Below are 19,731 nucleotides of genomic sequence, written 5' to 3'. Positions count from 1 at the left end.
CAGCTGGCCTGGCGTGGACTGTGGTGACAGCAGAAGTCACGAGCAGCTCGTCTCTTTCCCGAGCACTGTGCATGTGTGTCGGCAGGTGTAATGGGCTGTGTAGGGCCACTTCGGGGCCGGTCGGTGGCACTTGAAAGGCAGCTGTGATGGTGGCGGTCGCGTCTATGCTTGACCTTTGTCAGCCAGGAGAAGCACTCAGGTGTCCCAGGTGAAGGATCAGGCTGCGGTAGGCTCAACGGTCCAAACCCCTGTTCTGCTTCTGAGGCGGGTGGGGGGCCTGGAGGTGAAGCTGGGCTGGGCACATCTGGTCCCCCAGTGGTGGGTGGAAGCACCAGACCAAAGGGGGTCAAGGCACAGTCCTCAGGCCCCTGGAGAGATGTCCCCTGGTGAGGAGTGGAGCCACTGTCACTGTGCCAGAGTCCCAGCACGGGGAGGGAGGAGCGGTTCCGTCTTTACAGCCAGGTGAGCAGGGGTCAGAGCCACTTTGCCCTCCTGCTCCAGACGCAGCCAGGCTCTCTCCCACGGCCCGACTCGGGCAATGAGTGGGGACGGTTGCCCAAGTCACACACAGTTTGTCTGCGGTGTGTGAAACCAGTCCAGGCCGAAGCCCTTCAGGCAAATCCCCTCTCACTCCAGTCCCATGAATGTGAGGGCACCCGGCTCCAGTGTCTGCAGCTACAGCCCCTGCCACACTCACCTCTCAGTTCCGGCCATGGGGTCCCTTCCCACGTGTGAGATCACATTGCCAACGCCCAGCTCAAGGCTCTCCAACCCAGTGGTTGGCATCCCGCCGGCTGGCAGGTTCCCGGGCCGTCTGCTATGAGCCAGGATCTGGAGTAGCTGCCTTCTCTCAGTGCCCGGACCTGGGAGTGTGCACGGGGCACCTCCCTGTGCCACACCTGCTCACAGGCTCCTGGCTGCTCCGAGTTGGATCCAGGGCCTGAGTGTGTGCAGGTGCTGCCCCATGGCCTGGGTTGCTTGGTTCCCGAGTGGGAAGGTGGATTACAGGGAGACCCCCATTCCCTCTCCCCCATGTTGGGGCTTTGCTCACAGTTCTCAGCTGGACCCTGCAATGCAGTCGGCCTGCCCAGCTTCTCTTTGCCAGGATCTGAAGTCTCCTTCATTTTTCTGTTGAATTCCCATGTTCCTTCTTGAGTAAAAGTTCACAGTGTGAATCTCTACACAGTATTTTGCTCCTTCTCAGTAGGTGAGAAATTCTAGAAAAGCCTGTAGTCTGCTATCTTTCCCCTACATGGCCCCAGGTGTCCGGAAGCTGCGGCAACATCTGCACAGCTTGGTCCTGAGGAGAACAGAGCTCTGGTCTTCACCAAATACTTACCATTGTGCTACAGTTGCCCGTGGTATTCAGTAGAGTAGCAACCTGTACGGGTTTGTAACGTAGGAGCAACAAGCTAAAGCTTATAGCCTGGGTGTGTAGCAGGCTATACCACCTAGGTTTGTGTAAGTGCACTCTCTGATGTTCACATAATGATAAAATTGCCTAACGATGCATTTCTCAGAATGTATCCCCATCGTTAAGTGATGAATGATTATATCCAGTTAAAGGGTAAATACCAGTTAATGTTTGATTTGGTTAAACATTCACTTAAAGTATACAGAGTAAACCTGAAAATAATTGAATAGAAATTTTAACTTGCAAAATAATAAACAGGAAAATAATTAAATGGAGAAAAAATAAGCAAGGGGGAAATAGTGAGACAAAACTCTCCCAAAAAGTGGTAAAAATGAATCCAAAGATATCAGCAATTATAATTCATGTATATCCTACTAAAATACTTGAAAGGAGAAAATATTGTCAAACTAGATATAAAATTCCATTTAAATTATATTTAAAGACACATCTATAATACATGGATATAAAAAGTTAAAATTAAGAGAATACACAGATGGCAGCAATCAGTAAAGAGTTTGTGTGGTTATATTAATATCAGATAGACTTTATAGGAAATTACGTAGCTGAACATATAAGAGTTATTACATAAAGATAAAATATTCAGTTCTCAGGAGGATAGAAATTACTCTAAAGTTGTGAGTACCAAATAATATAAACTCTAATATGTAAAGCAAAAATGAGCAGAACTAAATCATCTCAATAGATTCAGAAAATCATTCACTAAAATTCAGCATTCATTTATGGTCCTGTTGCAGATCTTGGAAGAGAAGGGAACTTCATTAACTTGATAAAAGTACTTCCAAAAAGCCCAAAGCAAGCGTCAGGGTTGCATTCCCTTTAAGATTAGGAACATGGTAAGGACGACTATATCACTACTTTCATTCAACCTGTAGTAAGAGAAAAAAAATACATATAGTACATAAAAATTGTTCCAGAAGAAATTTATCAGTATTTGCAAATGATGTAATTGTCTTTGGAAAAAACTCAGTTGAATCTCCCATTAGAATTAATGAGAAAATTCAGAAGGAATGCTGAATATAAAATTGATATTTAAAATTCAAATACACTTCTCACCAGCAATAGAAAAGTAAGATGTAATTTAAAAGTACTTTCAAATTGACAGTAAAAATATAAAATATAAAGGAATAGGTCCTTAAAAAGTGTGAATTTGTTTTGGGAAAAAATTATAACCTTTTTGAAGCTGTTAAGAAGATATAAATAAAAAGGAGTATCATATTTATGAACAGGAATATTGAATATTAATTAAATATGTTAATTATCTTCAAATAAATATGTAGTATGATTCAATTCCAGGTAAAAGTTCAGTCAAATTACTGACTTATTTTATCAAATTTTTTGGAGGAACATGACAAGCTGATTCTAAGAGGTGACAGAAGAATAAAAGATTCAAGAATAACCAAGACACTCCTTAAAAAAGAAAAAAAAAAGCTGGAGGGAGTGAGGATAGGGAGGGTGGATAGACAAACAGCCCAAGGACATAGAATATTTCCAGATAGAGATTCACATTTGTATGGAAATTTAATTCTTGACATATCTAGCATTACATATAGTGTAAAATAAACTGATTTTTCAGTAAATGGTACCTGAATGCATATGGAAAAAATATCAATCAACTCACACTTTATACAAAAATCAATTTCCTGTGGATTAAAGTTGTATATATTAAAGGCATAACTATATAATTTTAGAAAACAATGAATATAGAGAGGCCAGGCGCGATGGCTCATGCCTGTAATCCTAGTACTCTGAGAGACTGAGGCGGGTGGGTCATTTGAGCTCAGGAGTTCGAGACCAGCCTGAGCAAGAGCAAGATCCTGTCTCTACTAAAAAAAATACAAGGAAATTAGCTGGACAACTAAAAATACATGGAAAAAAATTAGCCGGGCATGGTGGCACATGCCTGTAGTCCCAGCCACTCAGGAGGCTGAGGCAGTAGGATCGCTTGAGCCCAGGAGTCTGAGGTTGCTGTGAGTTAGGCTGACACCACGGCACTCACTCTAGCCCGGGCAACAGAGCGAGACACTGTCTCAAAAAAAAAAAAAAAATGAATATAGAAAAATACACTTAAAACCTTAGCATTATATATAAACCATAAAGGGAAAACTGACATAAACAACTCCCTTAAAATTAAAATTGCTGTTCATTAAAAAACAGCATAAATATTGGGGGAAAAACAAGAAAAAGACTGAGATAAACTATGTGCAACTGACAATGAATTAGCATTCGCAATATGTAAAAATTTCTAAAAATCAATATGAAAAAGACAGCTCTGTAGGAAAAAATAGACAAAAACTTAAACTGCTCACAAAAGTAAAATCATAAATGACAAGGAAACAAAACCGTGCAAACTTTGTTATCAGGGAAGCGCAACTTTGAAAAAATCACAATGAGATGTCATTCCGTATTTTCCAGACTGGCAAACATTGAAATGTCTCCTCATACTAAGTGTTGGCAAAGATGCAGATCAAAGGAAACTCTTGTGTACTGCTGTCAGGAATGTAACTCGGAGCCAAACTCCAGCTTTTCAGAGCATGCATTTGCTTGTTGGCCACCTCTGGGTCATTTTTCTAGCACGTCTATGGAGCAGGTGGATCCTGGCTAAACGCTCTCATCACGGACAATCTGCTCCAGATGTTGGTAAACCCCACACAAAAGCGTGTTTAATGGTGGAGAGGATTATTCTATAGGGACAAGTGTGAGGAAATGCATTAATTGGGAGACATAACGAATGATCTTATGAAACATTAATAGCAAGGAGAACTAAAGAATAATAATTTGTTGCTCTCTAAAGTTTAAACTTCATAAAGGAAGGTGTTTCCAGATGAACTAATAATAAAAACAGTTGACAATATTTATTGCACAATTATTAAGTACCAAACAATCTCCTAAATTCTGTTAATTACCTCCAGGCAGATATATTCCTCTGTGGAGAATAATTAGTGAACTCAAGGAAATACTGTCTTCAATGAACTTCCTTTCACTCTGATTCAGCATTCAGTAAGGGACTGTATTATCATTCATTAAGCATTCTAGAATGGCCTTATAGGAAGCAATAGGTATTCTGAGTACCTTGTCCAATTTATGTTCATTATTTTCAAACATGGCTCTTTAAAGTGATGATAGAAGCCAGTAATTTTTATGCTGGTTTACTCCTAAGTATTAATGACTTTTGAATTTCCTCAACAACTTTACCATTTCAGTTTACTGTCACTTATTTGCCATATCAAATTTTCCTTTATTTTATCATTTTTTTTAGCCCAGGAAACAATAATTATAATTTAGAAAGCAGTATGACATCGTGAAAACATAGAATTAAGAGACTGAAGATTCTACCACTTATTAGCTACGTGAATTTCTGTTTCCTCATCTGAAAAATGGAGATCATAACAGTAATATTTCCCTCACAGGTTGTTGTTACTGTCAAATGAGCCACTAGGCTTTGTGACTTCCAATATGTTATGCTCGATGGTCATCATCCGCGCCCATTACTGGGCTCCACGCAGACTGCTCTTTGCACAGCTCCTGCGTGTGGGTCACGTGGTGGGTCGTTAGTATTAATTAGTTGATTTTGCCAGTGGGGAAACTAACATACAGACAGTCGTAGCAACTTACCTACAGGAATAGACATACAACCTCAGTTTCCTGGTTCTGGGCTGGGTCCTCTAGATCTGTGGTTTCGGAACTAATTCGAGAGATTGTTAAACGTAACTTTGTTTTGTTTTGTTTAGGTACCCATCCCCAAAATACCAAATCTCTGGAGTTGTCGTTTATATAAAGCCTCCTCAATGTCTGGTTAAGACGAGCATTTTCTCTTGCCCCAGGTGAGTTATCTAGGACTAGATGAGTAAAATTTCACATAAAATCACCCTCGAATGCTGGTCACCCTGGTAGGAGACAGTCATTTGAGGGTGATTACGGAAAGCTGTGGGAGGAGGGAAGGGGATTGTTAAGAGTCAGTAAGACCCAGAGAGCTCCAGACTCAAGCTGACTGACTTTCATTCCAAGTCTGCTGTTCATTGGCTGAGAGATCCTGGGCTAATGACTCCACCTCTCTCAACTCTGAATAGCTTCATTAATCTGCCAAGTGTCAATATCGAAGGACTTGAATGGGATAACACATATAAAGCACAATTCCAGTGACAGATTTAATGGCAGCCCCCAATAAGTGAAAACTATTATCACCTAAAAAGCATACACTTAAACATTTACCTTTACTTCCCCATTTCCTTTTGCTTTGCATGGGGCTTTCTATTTATACTTAAAGTATAAAAGATGAAAATAAAAGGTATTATAAAAGAATAAAAAAGAATAAAGTATTATCTGACACCAATTTCCTGTAATATTTCTATCCTGAAAAATAAGCAGTGCTGAGAGCCTATTTTCAGTGCTCATTTTTAGCACTCAGGAAGCAGAATATCCAACTAATTTTCTCAATTATCAGTGTGCTAAAGAGGCATAAAAAATCAGGGACCAGAATTGGAGGCAGGTGTGGAAACCGCCCCGCCTGGCATCTATGATTGTGCCAGAGACCGAGCCCAGATGTCAGCAGGGTTGTGTAGAAATCCAGGCAGCCCCTGAGCGAGCCGGCTGTCATGCGGATGCCGGCACGGCACTGCCTGGATTTAGTTAGTTAGGTTTTAGACATCCGGTCACTCCAACAACAAGGGTATCTCCTGCAGGTCAGAGAAGAGGGATTGAAGGCAACATGGAGTGGAGCATTAGAAGAGACTGTGTGAAACAAGCTACTTAAAAATTTACCAGAAACAGGAACAAAAGAAATGAGTGTGGTACAAGAATAGCAGAAGAAATTTTCAAGGAAATATTATTTGAGGGGGGAATGGTCAATCAACCCCCACTTTCCGAGCGATCGCCGTGGGGACAGACTCAGGCTTCCGTGAGATCCAGTGGGGCAGAGGGTGGGCCCCGGGGCCATATTGCCTTGGGGCTGGGCCCTGGTTCCCTCACTCAGGAGCCGTGTGATCCGGAGCCAGGTACTTCCCTCTCTGGGCCTCAGTTTCTCATCTGTAAAAGGAAGGTGATAAATTTTAGTGCCCCTTCCTCAAAGGGTTTCTACATGTATTAAATCAGTTAATATAAATATTGTGGTCTCAGTAGAGATAAACAATAAGTGTTAGTGATTTTATGCTGCATATATAAATGAAAAGTTTGTGCGTATAAAGGAGCAAACCAATTTGAATTATGTCCGTATAACTATTTAAAATATATGTAAACTTTAATTTTATGTATAAAGTGTATATATATATGAACACCCTGTTTGCACTTTTGTAACTTTACAATTTTCTTTTCTCTGTAAAGTGGCTTCAACCAGATCTTCTTGACTCTGATTATTTCACTCCCAGCCCCAGACACAAGACTGGGAGAAGCGTCTTTGTGTTCTCCGACAGGGAAAGGGCAAGGGCACAGCCTCTGAGAGGATTATGTCACATAAACATTCGGGACACAGTGAGCACTCGGGAAGTCAGAGACACTGGATGGATCACTTCCTGTTTGCATCCAGGAGAACGTAAACCTTGTGTCAGTCGTCAACAAATAGTCATTTTCTACGTACTGGGCTCAGTAACTGGGTCAGGGGTTATGAGATCAAGTGAGACGTGGTCTGCAACCTTGGAGAACTGGCCGTGTGGTTTGGGAGATACACTTATGAACCAGGGGCCGCAGGACGATGAGCTGGGAATGATCAAAGCATCCCAGAGCATTCAGGGAACCCCACGGAGGAACATTTAAACCATGCCAGAAAGTGGGGGAAGGCTTGTCAATGTGGGTAGCCTTGAGCTGAGTTTAAAATAAAGAGTAGGAGTTAGCTAGATAAAGGAAAGAGCCAGAACACTGACTTGGACAATGATAGGGACAATTAACAGTCTGCTACCTTAGGAACTACAAACCTTTGCTGCTGGACCACAGGAGTTGTAGAGCTGAGGCCAGAAAGCTAGACAGATTTGAAGATCATAAAGAGTCCTGAATACGAGCCTGTAGAGTGGAGAGCATTGCAAATGTTAGGCAAGCAGTGGATCAATGTGCATCTAAGAACAGACTGGTAGTTATCTGGAGTGAACTAGTGGACATCAGACTAGAGGGGCCGGTAGGCAGGCGAAGACAATCACCCAGGCCACGCACTGCAAGAGCCTGGATGAAGAGACATCACGTGGGTGAAGATGGGAACGGGCTTTGAGAGTTTCCTCTAGAGGGATTCTGCAGAGTCAGGTGACTTTTGAGTGTGTGAAATGAGTGGGAAGGAGGAACTGGGGGAGACTCTGTGGTTTCTAGTCGGGGTGACTCCATGGAAGGTCAGGCCGTCACCAAGGTAGGAAAGAGAGGAGAAGGAACAATATTTGATCTGGAATTTGCAAATGGTCCTCAACAGATGTGCTTTCTAACACCCTGAAAGCATGAAAATATTACCTGGGTAGCAAAAATACCAAGGCCTGCGGAGGAGAAACTCAAAGAAGAAGAGGAAGGCAGATCTTACAGGTGGGGTGGTGAGAGGAAAAGGGAGCATGCCTTGTCTGGAGTGTAACTTAACTAGAAATGTGTTTCCCACAGTCTGTTGTTACTGAGGAGATATCTCAGGAATAGACTGTCCTGGGAGAAGATAGCTACAGAAAGATCAAACGGATTTGTGGAATAATCTAAGAATTTTACAAATAATACTTGAAAAAAAATCAACAAAACTCTTGTTTTACTTGTTTCAGAAGCATTGACCTCAAAGTCAACCCTGCAGAGTCACTCCCGAGAGGTCACCGCTCGCTAATTCCCACGATCTAACTCACTGCTCACTTGTGCGGGGAGGAGGCGCAACGTGACCAGGACCATGTGCTAAGTGCCTGTTTCCACCCAGAGTCCCGTCTGTGTGTGATTCCTGCAGAGGCTGCGTGACTCAGCTTCCCCATGCAAAGCCTCCCCAAGCAGCAGGATCCTTAAACCCAAGGAGGATCTTCTTTTTATCCTTTTTCCTTCTTCCTTCAGGTATTTAAAAAAAAAAAAAAAGAGTTACTCTGTGAAAGGTTCAGAATCTGGCAAATCTAGAGAAAGAAAAGGAAAGAGAAAAGTGATTCTTAGAGAGGAATCTGGCCTTTGCATCTATTGTGGTTTCCAAAGCTCACTTTATGCTAGTCTTGGGGAGACCTTCCATCTGCCCCAGCTCAGAACACGGAGAAGCCCGGTAGCATCAATGTGCTCTAGGATGGGCACAGCCAACCTGTGACATCAGGACTGAGGAGTGCTTGGCGTTTGTCCCTCCCCGCCATATGTATCTTCATTTCCTTTTCTCCTTCTCTTTCATGTTATTTTCTTCTACATTTTCTTTCACGTCTTTTTCTTCTCGCCTTCCCTTCTACTGTCTACTCTTTTATCTTTTGACTTCTCCTCTGCATTTTCATTTCTTCCTGTTATTCTTCTCTTGTTTGCTTTGGTTCCTTTTTCCTATTCATCCATTTTTTTTCCTGCTTTCTTGACTAAAGTAATTAAACATGTAGACTCTGGAGGCAGATTCTGGGTTTGACCCAAACTCCACCGCTTCTTTGATATATGATCTTGGGTAAAGTTTTGAACTCTCCTATATCAAAGTTTCCCCATTTACAATGGAGAGATACTAATACCATCTACTTGAGAGTTTTGTTCTATGGGTTCATAAGATAATACAAAGCACTCAGCATAGGCATGACACAAATGTTAAGATGTTACTATTAAGTTTTAAATCTCCTTTGGGAACCCAGTTCTCTATCGAGGCATAGTTTTCCTCCATTTGTGTACCTTAGAAATAGAATAGTCCCCAATCCCAGCTCTCCTAGCAATCTCTTTTCATGCAAAATCTAAAACATTAGATTCTAATTCTAAATAAATCCTAAGTCATTTCACCCAACCTTTCCTCTATTTGTTATCACAAAAAGAACAAAACTCAGTATTTTCCTTTCTCATGTAATATTTCCATGTGACATCTAGATGTTAAAGAAGTAAAGCAATGCATATCAAAACAACAGGTAATTTAGTTGGTCATCTTGTCGTTTGATGGTCTAATCAGATTCATGTTTTGAATTCAGCCTCTGAGTTAAATGAACGAAGCCTTTTAGTGTTTTTGTTTGTTTGTTTGTTTGTTTCTTGCCCTATTCCCGTGGGTAGGGTGCAGTGGCGTTATTGTAGCTCACTGCAACCTCAAACGCCTGGGCTCAAGTGATCCTCTAGCCTCAGCCCAAGTAGCTGGGACTACAGGCATGCATCACAATGAGTGGCTAATTTTTCTATTTTTAGTAGAGACGGGGTCTCACTCTTGCTCAGGCTGGCCTCAAACTCCTGATATCAAGTGATCCTCCTGCCTCGGCCTCCCAGAGTGCTGGGATTACAGGCATGAACCACCGTGCCCGGCCAGAGCTCTTTAGAATGTATTTGCTTTTGAGTCTGGTTGATCACATGAGCCAATTCGCTAACTGGCTTTGCTCCGATGATTTCTTTTCTTCCATGTGTTTGGTTTGGACTCATGAGTGGCTGATTTTCCCTTGAAGCTACTTCTTTTTCATTTCTTTTATTTCCTCTTTCCTCTTTCCTCCTCTTTCATTCTTCTACCATCTTGTTTCCAACTTAAACAATCTGAACATTATTAACATGGAGTCGCCAGAACAGAGCCTGAGGCAGGCACCTTGGCAAGTCATTTCTCTGCGCCTCAGTTTCCTCTTCTCTAAAAATTTGCAGCAGAAATGCTCATTATTAGTGTCTATGTCTTTGGATTATTGTGAGAATTAAGTGTGTTATTTATATAAAGTGCTTAGGCCAGTACCTGGCACATGGCAAGCAATAGCAAGTGTTTTTCAAAAGATAGTCCTTGATATATGTCACCTTCAGAAGAAGAGTCAGCACACACTCTTTATTTACTTAATAGACAACTAGAAAGAAGAAAGGAAGGAGGTAGAGACTGGGGAAAACAACAACGTTCACACTCGCTAACAGCAGGGAGTTTGAATCGCCCCGTGATCCTGGGAAGATGCCATCACACACAGAGAGGGACAGCTGCACTCTCTGTGACAGTCTGAGACATCTACAGTAGAAGAAGGGAAGGATAGTTCTGTAGGTTCTAGGGTTTGTGAGTTTTTTGTGTTTGTAAAAGTTTCCTATAAACATTTATGAGAAATGTGGATTCCTTTGTGTAGTTTTCTCAGGAGATGGCCAGTAGTTTACACCAGATCTTTTAAAAATCTGTCATTCAAAAATGTTTACGATCCTCTGTCCCTAACACCTTGTAGGCACGATTTTTACCATGGGAAAGAACGATCAGGCAATGGCGGTCTCAGGACATAGTAGACACAGTGCCAGTGACTGTCGGTGTGAGTGTTCTGTGCCTTGTTTTCCAGGGAAGAGAATCAGCAAAACAGAGGGAAGGGGTTTGAGCACTTCAGGGACCCCAGACGGCTACACCTCCTCTCAACCCCCTCCGTTCCCACTGTTCCATGTTTTCTCGATCAGGCGAGTAATTGGAGGTGGAAGAAGAACTGCTCTGGAAGGTGAACTCGATCCCTTGAAAATCTGTGGAGAAGCTGCAGACAAACCACTAAATCTGTTTAGCAAAGTCTCTGAAGCCAAGACTGCCCTGGTTCCGTGACTAGAGGCAGGCAGAGCGTGGTGGGAACAGAAGAATATACGATATTCAGCCTCTGCTTTCTTTTCCAGAGTTACTTGACATGGGAAGAATAAAAGACTCAGCATGAGTCATTTTCTAAAGTCACCCTACACACCGATGTTTCTCATAACGTGACTCTGTGGATCATTAATGTGTTTCCAAGCAGATAGTTCCGTATGAAGCGTTTATTTACCCTTATGATTAAGATGCGTGTGTTTCACGGGAAGCATCAATCAGCTTTGAGGCCTATATATGAAGCATACGATAGAAACAGGCATGCACAGGAAAGGTGTATTCTGTCCACGGACCGTGTGTGGCTAAGCTTACCATATCAAAGGGTGATGAAGTAACAGGAAAATACATTGAAAAACACACTCGAAAATGTATTACATAAAATAATTTACTTCTCATTCAGAATGACTTTCCAGACCTATCTGTGAGACAGCCGTCCGTGAGTACAGGTACAATCTGAAAATGATGACAATTAGAACAGGGTGAGATCAATAAAGTTTCACACTGGAAGTCAATTAGAGACAAAATTGTGGGACTGTGTGGCACAGAAAGGGACACTCTTGAGGACCTCCAGGGACATTAAGAGCAAGACTGCCAGAGAGACGAGAAAGGTACAATCAGAAAACCTACATCTTTAATACAATGAGACTCACACACATACTCCGGTGTCTTCATTTTGCAGCCCAGTCCATTGGCTTAAAAGCCACAAGGTTGCTCATACATGTGACTTATACTGGAGCAACAGATGTAGTGTGTGTGTGTGTGTGTGTGTGTGTGTGCGCGCGCCCTTTCAAAGGCAATAGTTTTAGAAGAATGAGAAGAAAATTACTTCCTGGGCATTCGTTAATAATTCAGGTGATATCCTGCACCTCCATTTATAAAACAATATAATAATAAGAACATTGTACAAAACATCATAAATAACATAAACGTGAAATTTTCAAGTATTTCATGTGCCTTGAAAAGTTCCAAACAGTAGTCAGTAGTTTTAACATTGGGTATCCTTTTTTTTTTTTTTTTTAACCTTTCTTTTCCCTCTCATTTAGTCTCAGAACCGAGAAAAAAAATGCCTTAGGCCTTGGTTAGTCCTGATGTTTGGGATGAAATTAACAAGATTCTTCTACCTTGAAAGAGAAAATGCACAGGGGCTTTTCAAGTTCGTGAAAACTTGTTTCCCCCTTATAAAATACAATCTTTTCCCTGTGCGGGTTTATAAATAAAGGCATACAGCCTAGAGCCATTTGGGGGGAAAAAAAAGAAAAACAACCAACCAACCACCATGAACTAAGGAGCCTCATCTGATGGCTAAGGTTCTCAGGAGAGAAAAATAAAGTGAGAAGAGCACCTCAATCAGGAGAAGAAAAAAAGGATAGAAAATAAGAACAGTGATCTTTAAATTCTGTTCCCTTGCTCAGCTAATAACTTACAGCAGATATAGCTGGCAAGGCCTTAATTGCATTTTTTCATTCAGCTTGAGCATCCGTCTCCCAACTCTGTACCAACCTGGTTGCCAACAAGCATGGCCTGAGCACCCTGGCAGAGAAGGGAAGGCCAGCAGCTTAGGGACTCAAAAGTGCCGTTCGTGATAACCAGCCTAAGAAAGCTCTGTGTCTTTATGATATTTGCTCCTCTGAATAGTGCTCAAGGTGGAGGCTGTCAGTGGTTAAATTAAGCGTGACGTCCCTTGGATGCCTCTCCAGCAAGACCCATGGAGTTTTGCAGACTCAGCTTCCTACACGTGAGCATTTCTCTATTAGCTCTCATGGCAGTGAGTTCAGTTTGCCCTGTTCCAATGCGGTATGAAAGACCAGAGATCAGAACGGATGTGTATGTACGTAAACACATGCACTCTAGTTGTGAGCACCTAGGGTCCTTCCCAGGTAGTCCTGCATCTTACACTCACACACACGTATACAAGAACATCGATATGTATATACACACAGAGAATGTATGTGTGTATGTCTGTATGTATCTATAAAATATATGCAGACACACACAAACATACATATAACAGGTCACCCTCCTCTAAACATCTGGAGTCTGGAGAAAGTGCTGGCTCACGGAATACATGTGCATGTGGATGTCACACGAAATGTCCTCATCAACCCATCTGAGGTCAAACTGTTGGGAGGAGAGAATTGCCAACGATCTTTGAAAATCCAGACCCACGAGGCCATTATTGAGAAATTGCTCACATGGCACCCTAAAAGAAACGTGGGGACATTGGATGAGAATGGGGTCCTGCCCTGATGAACGCTCGAACACCCAAACTAAATCTAGTTTATGGACGGCAGTGACTCACACATGGCAGCAGCATGAATGTTAGGCTACAATGTGGGTAAAGCACTGGAGCTTAATACAGATCAATGTTTGGCCTCGGGTTTCCCAGAGCATAGAGTCTTGGCGTGTGAGCCCCCTGCCTCCGGGTGCGAGTTACGCACACTGTGGGACCAGGGGGGCACAGTCTGCAGAGCTCTTGGCTCCTTTCTGCTTCTCGGACCCACAGCTGGAAGGGTGGGCCAGGTCGAGATAGAATCGCGACTTGAGGAAGCGGCGGTAGGAATCCTTCTCCATTAGGTTGAAAATCTTCCTCTGTGCTTCGTCAAAGCAGGTGATCGTGGGCTCCAGCATGTTCCTGCTTGTCTCCTCCCTGGTGCACGAGTCCAGGTTCACCTGAGGGCAAAGGTCAGGGCTGCATCAGACCATCACCCTGCTGAGGACGGGAGGCTGCACCCTTTGCATGAACAACTGACTGTGCACCCTCAAATATCCCAGAAGTGACCAAAAAAGGGACCAGAAAGGACATTTGGCTCCACCCTAGTACCTATGAGAGTTTAAAAGGTTCATTCTGCTTCAGGGTGGGTAGAGCAATATCTTTGTTCTTGCTCACAAATTTGGGAGATTAGTCAGAAAAATTCATGGAGGGAGGTTATGAAAATCATGTGAATGAAAGAGCTTTTCTAAACCAGTTGATTTGTTTAGGGTTGTCAAGATTATAATAATCTGCTTTACTGTTCTAGGAACCCTCACTAAGATCCAGAGAGTTCTGTGCCATAAAAACCTACCGCTTCGGAGAGGGTGGTTAATGGGTGGAAAGAAGAGTTACAAGGTGAGAAGACACAGATTCTAGTGTCTGATAGCACAGTACGGTGACTACAGTTATCAATAGTTTAACGTCTGTTTCAAAATACTGGAAGATTTGGAATGTTCTCCACGCAAAGAAATGATAAATGTTTGAAGTGATGAATATCCCAGTTACCCTGATTTGGTCATTATACATTACATGCATGTATCAAAATATCATGTGTACCCTGTAAATATGTACAGCTATTGGGTATTGATAAAAAACCCTACCTCTTTTGTTGCCTGGACTGAGATGAATTCATTGTATATCTTTTTGGCCTTGGGACTTAGTTTAGATGGCGATTTGATTTTCTTGTACTCTTCACAGCTGATCCAAAAATCGATGTTCTCCTCGCTGTATTCAGACTTCAGGAAAGCTTTGAAAGCTGCCAGTCCACCTGTGATACAGGAGAAAGAACCAGGGTTGTCATCACACTGGCTGGCCTCTTGGATATTGTATTTCAGATAAAGTTGACACACTTGGGGGAAAAGGTCATGGGTTGAAGCAATCACCTCCTTTTTGGGGGGGTCACTCGGGGTTAGGTAACCCTAATCTGTGTGTGGTATCTAGTGGATCCCAGTGATCTCTAATGATTGTTGCTCAGAGGTCGAAGCCTCTTTCGAGAAAGCAGTTTGTTTCTGAAATGCCTATGCAACTATCGGTTGGCAAGGTGGGTTTGGGAAAGAGAAACTCAGCTTGATTTTGCAAGGAGATCTCAGTATTTAGAATTTTTTCCCTCTCTCCTCCTTCCTTGTGATGAGAGAGATGGTTTTGCATGTGGTTCCTGTGTGAGCTCTCCGTTATATGTCACAAAGCTCTAGGGCATGGTAAAATTATAAGCAAACTGGATATAAGACCAAAAGGTTTTCCTGAGTCTGAAGTCAGAAGGAACCCGGGCCTTTATGCAGTTTCTACTAGAGCAGCATAATGTGAGACAACTTGTCCTATCCACAGTGCCTTTGTCCTCCTCCTGGGGGTAGGGTAGGGGCTGTCAGACTCACATTCATGGGTAATCAGGTTTTCCAGTGATTCAGCCCATTTCTTGACTTCCTCTTGGCTCACTCTAGAAAAATTACAGAGAAAAAGAGTAATTTGAATGCCATGATACAAAATTGGTCCAAGAAACTTGAGATCCTGAATATAATGCAGAAATTTTATTTTCTATCTTTATGATAAGATGTATTGTTGATCAGGGCAGCTTTTTCCACTAAATGTATGGAAATTTCTAATATAATTGTGACCCCATGAAAACGGAAGTCATCTTGGTACAAATTTGGCTTAACTTGGGGCATGACTTCGTTCTCTTCTCACAGAATATCTCTATCCTCCGACAGTTAGTACTCGGTGGATCTTTGCCAAGGCCTTTTCTCTTACCTCTGGCAAATAACCACCTTGTCCTTCTTGCTGTGGGAAGAATTATGTTCGCAGGAATCGGACTTCTGCAGCAGGAAGCCTAACCGATGCTTCATATCTTTCGCACTGCACAGAAAAGGGGAAAAAAGAGAATTAATAATTATTACCCGCTTTCTGTAAAAGACACCCTAGTCACAGACCTTGAAGAGCCCCTTACCAGCCTCCGGGGCGGAGGCACTTTACCTAAGGGATGGAAGTTGGAGCTGGCAGGAGCTCCGAGGACAACAGGACTCCTGTTCCGGTTCTGCCTACGACTTGCTACGAAGCCTGGAGGCCAGGGCTGTACTGCTCGTTCCTCTGTCTGTCACTGGAACTCTGGCCCTTGCGTTGACCTCAGAGGCCTCTTCTAGACACCCATAATTTTGACCAACGGAACACCTTTGGTGTCTTTACTAGAACCACCCTGAAAACTTGACAGTCCTTGGTCTTGTCTGTAGGAACGGGAGAGCAAGCTGTAACTGCAGAATGTGACACAGCCTTGCTGCACGTCCCCTTCTGGCAGGTGGCTGCGGTCCCCGTCTGTCCCCCTGCTGGCGGAGGGGGGGCTGCAGATGTCCCTCGGGCAAGGACAGGTCCGCTCAGTTCCAGCCACGCTGTGGGGCACGCGGGGGACTCAGGTCTGCAGTCCCAGCAGCGGGACGCGGAGCGAGGCGTGGGGGACGCACATGCTCAGTCCAAAGCCTGAGCTCCTTGAGGGTTGTTTTTAGTGCATCTCCTGCCGTTGCTTGCTTCCTTTTTTATAGACACCATAACGGGCGTTTGAGGCTTAAAAACAGCCAGGAGAGGCAAGCCGGAGCCGTCGCTGGAGCCAGCGAGTGTTTAATCAGAGCGGAGCGCTCAGCTCGCCGCCACCGTTCAGCGGGCGGCCCGGGTGCGGCTGGCCTCCCGGCTCCGGAAAAGGGGGCCCTGTCCCCGGCTTCTAGCAGAACCCTCTCCCTCTTTATGAACCGCTCTCTGGCTGGTACGTCTTTTTTTTTTTTAATAAAAGCCAAGAAATACTTTCAAAAGAGAAATATCATTTTAAAAGAAACAAATAAATAGATGATCCTACTCGGGGGGTGGGGGGGGGTAAAAATAAAGTCACAGAGATATAAAGACATTTTAGGATGGCTACTTATACTCTAGTGGCTTATCTACGGGGTTTCCCAGATAATGTGAATTGCATTATGCTCCTGAACTTCCCCTTAAATAGTATCTCCTCGCCCTTCCAAGACGGCTCGCCTGACTGGTGACTGGTCAGGGGATGTAAAATCCTCCTTGCTGAGGGCAGGATACAATCATGAAGGTTAAGGTAATCCTAAGGTGGTGATATACGTGTACCACGAAGTGCAAAGAGAAATTATTTCCTATTTCCGTGTGCCAGCTCCGCCTGAGATCCGACAGTTATTGAACAAGGCAGGGTCATTCTGTGAAGCGTTGGAAGCATGCTTAGCAAATGCACTTATAATACACAGCATGACATGATGCAGCCACAAAGATAGAAACCAAAATGACTTCAGAAGTCACCAGAGGCAGGAAATTCGGATTTGGTCCTCACTCACCCACCACCTACGTGACCCTGAGGGGTTGACAGCCCCTCTGGAGTGTCGGGCACGGGTGGCGAAGGGGTTGGACTAGATGATTGACAGTTTCCCAGCGAGGAAAGGGAAGAGCCTCTCATTCTGCTGATGCAGGGCTTACCCCCCAGGTTGGCTGCTGAACTCTTTGAGGGCAAAGCTCCAGGAATGCCTTCTATCTGTCTTCCAAAATATTGACCAGAACGTAACTTCCTCCCAACATTCTTGTATTTTGTATGATTAACTTGATATATAAGTTAACTGGTGCTTGGAGCAATTTGCTTCACTTAGTGCAGGAAATTAGTGGTGAGAGTGAGAGGCCCTTATGTCACCGTTACTGTCTGTGACACCCTCCTGCTCCACTTTCTCTGCTTTTTTATTTTTAAGCTCATTTGCACTGAAAGGCTAGCCTGCTTCATTTTAAAGCAGCCATCGATACTTTCATACTCCCGAGTGACAGAATTTTTTAAAGGTAAACTTTTTATTAGCACCTAAGACTGTGCTTTCTGAAACTATTTCCGAATTAAAATTTAAGGTAATTTCTGCTTGCATGGAGACGAGAAAGGAGGTGGCATAGCTTTAGAGGGAATTTTTACCTTTAACTGAAAGATTAAGTAATGTGATAGGCACAAGTTTTATATTTTATTTTCAGCTGGCAAATAGACAAGCATTCTCTGAAAGCATTTATTTATACCTCTTTTGAAAAAGCCAAAAGAGGATAAGTAGCATATAGCTTTAAGGTTTGTTTGTTTGTTTGTTTTTAATCAAGAAAGTATATTGACAAAACAATGTTTTTAGGATGTGATCCTACATAAAATCCTTAACTGATTTGTTATAATCAATACTTCTCAACCATCACTCATATAAGATGCTTTAAAAACTAGAGTTAGGGGCAGAGAGATAAGGGAGATCTTGCTTTGAAACTCATATTTGGTTTCAACATTTGCTCATAAGAATACAGAGAGAGGAAGATAGGGCAGCACCGTGCAGAAAGCATTTTCTTTCTGATGCTGTAGCCAAACCCCCTTCAGGTGTATATTCCCCAGACCAGATCGAATACACTACAGAAACCCTACGGCTGGAATTCCACGCACTCAAGCGATGCTCAGATAACAGCAGCAATCACAGAGAGAGATGTTCCAGATCCCTATATTTAGCCCAAAACCTCATATCACTTTTTTATTAGCTTGGTTGCAGGACCTGACTCAAAGATCAGAACAGTTCTCAAAACTGAGGTCCTAGAAAGCAACACGTAAGTACTGAAATTGGGGCAGTACACTTCTTAAATCACAGTATCTAGCTGGTGTTGGAAGAAAGCCAGGAAGCTGTCGCTCTCCTGGCTACATTGTTTCCAATTCAGGAGAACCAGCTTAGTAAGTGCGACGTGTAAGTAACGGAGAAAGTCTACCCACAAGTTTACCGTGTTTAGTGGCTGGAAACAATCTTACCTCCTCAAGCAGGAAGCCGGCAGTCCTGCGAGCCCTTTGCACATCTTGTCTGGACGGTGCGGGAGTCGCAGGTAGGAAAGAAACGCGGCGGGAGGAGCTGCGGCTCCTGCTTTGAGCGCACTTGGCGTTTTCCCGGGGAAGATGCTGCCAGGATCCTCCGGCGTCTCCCCCGCCCGCGCCGCGGGTCTCTTTTATAGCCCAGCCGGGATCGTGCAGCCAATCAGGGGGCAGCTCTGCAGGGCCCAGCCGGACCGTGCAGCCAATCAGGGGGCAGCTCTGCAAGGCCCGGCTCCCCGTCTCCCCCCACCCCCCAGCCCCTGGATGAGATGGGGGCGGGGGACAGCACTGACGCATCAGCAATGCAAAAGCACCACGCGGAGAAAAGCCTCTTGCAAAATAGACATACAGAGAAAAATAACTGAATGTCTCTACCAACGTCTGGGGTTGTGAACTCCGAGAGAAGGGGAAAAAGGAGTTTGCACTGCTGCAAAATATAGGGTTTATGCATTTGTCTGCAAAAACAATATCAGGAAAAGTTGCCTGCTGGAAGGAAAGGTGCCAGCAGAAGTTCTAGGGGCTTTTTGGGGGGCTGACTCCCAGCCACTTCCTCTTTTGATTGGAAACATCATGTTATATGTGGTCCATGATCCTATCCTCACTATTTCCAGAAGGGAGTTGGTAGGTTTGCTGTCTCCAGGCAGTGATGTGCAGAAGTTGCCGGTTGTCATGCACAGGGTGTGGGGAGAGATCGCTGGATGGCAGACGGTTACATGCCAGCAGCAGCGTGGAAAAGCGAGCCTAGCCCAGGGAAAACAGATGTGCAATGCTGTTCCAGAAACCTTGCTCAGAACAGAACCCGGGCCGGCACTGACAGCCTCTCCTGTACCTGCCTGTCTCCTATAAAAAGCCTAAAATAGCAGCTTCAGGACGGAGGAGGGAGCAGATGAACAAATATAGACACCAATTCTTATCAGCTAACGGGTTTATGTCTTATGTAATTCTAAGTCCCAAATTTGTGTTTCAAAAGAAAGAAAAAGAGAGGGGGAGAGAAACAGAGAGAGCAAGCAGGTAGAAAAATATGCAATTTGCCTTGAATATCACCAGGCCTCAGACTGAAC

At 43.6% G+C, this 19,731-nt stretch overlaps 1 protein-coding gene and 1 long non-coding RNA gene across 3 annotated transcripts; one reads left to right on the top strand and one right to left on the bottom strand.

Annotated features, from left to right (window-relative positions):
* Window positions 1–5,037: 5,037 nt before the first annotated feature.
* Window positions 5,038–11,166, top strand: LOC123634919. The gene is made up of 4 exons (XR_006734011.1): window positions 5,038–5,256; window positions 6,752–6,970; window positions 8,146–8,419; window positions 10,795–11,166. It is a non-coding gene; the product is annotated as an uncharacterized LOC123634919 (long non-coding RNA).
* A 276-nt stretch (window positions 11,167–11,442) lies between these two features.
* Window positions 11,443–18,852, bottom strand: RGS4 (regulator of G protein signaling 4). Of its 2 annotated transcripts, XM_045546594.1 has the most exons (5): window positions 18,614–18,852; window positions 15,571–15,675; window positions 15,198–15,259; window positions 14,427–14,593; window positions 11,443–13,745 (listed from the first exon to the last, which is right to left on the bottom strand). In XM_045546594.1, the coding sequence occupies exons 1-5, from the start codon at window positions 18,655–18,657 to the stop codon at window positions 13,506–13,508; spliced, it is 618 nt and encodes a 205-aa protein (XP_045402550.1). In that variant the 5' UTR covers window positions 18,658–18,852; the 3' UTR covers window positions 11,443–13,505. The 2 variants fall into 2 exon arrangements, with proteins under 2 accessions (XP_045402550.1, XP_045402551.1); XM_045546595.1 differs by lacking the exon at window positions 14,427–14,593 and having other exon boundaries at window positions 13,675–13,745; window positions 18,614–18,773.
* Between the last annotated feature and the right edge of the window lie 879 nt (window positions 18,853–19,731).

The sequence above is a fragment of the Lemur catta genome, chromosome 3, assembly GCF_020740605.2.
Source record: "Lemur catta isolate mLemCat1 chromosome 3, mLemCat1.pri, whole genome shotgun sequence".
NCBI classification, from domain to species: domain Eukaryota; kingdom Metazoa; phylum Chordata; class Mammalia; order Primates; family Lemuridae; genus Lemur; species Lemur catta.
Note: the sequence above shows the minus strand (reverse complement) of the source record. Positions and strands in the feature narration are given on the sequence as shown.

Excerpts from the sequence above, each read along its gene's own strand:
- RGS4 (XM_045546594.1), bottom strand. The coding sequence starts at position 18,657 with ATGTGCAAAGGGCTCGCAGGACTGCCGGCTTCCTGCTTGAGGAG. Across the intron at positions 15,676-18,613 it reads CCGGCTTCCTGCTTGAGGAG|TGCGAAAGATATGAAGCATC; the intron begins GTAAGATTGTTT and ends TTTTCTGTGCAG. Across the intron at positions 15,260-15,570 it reads AAGGTGGTTATTTGCCAGAG|AGTGAGCCAAGAGGAAGTCA; the intron begins GTAAGAGAAAAG and ends TAATTTTTCTAG.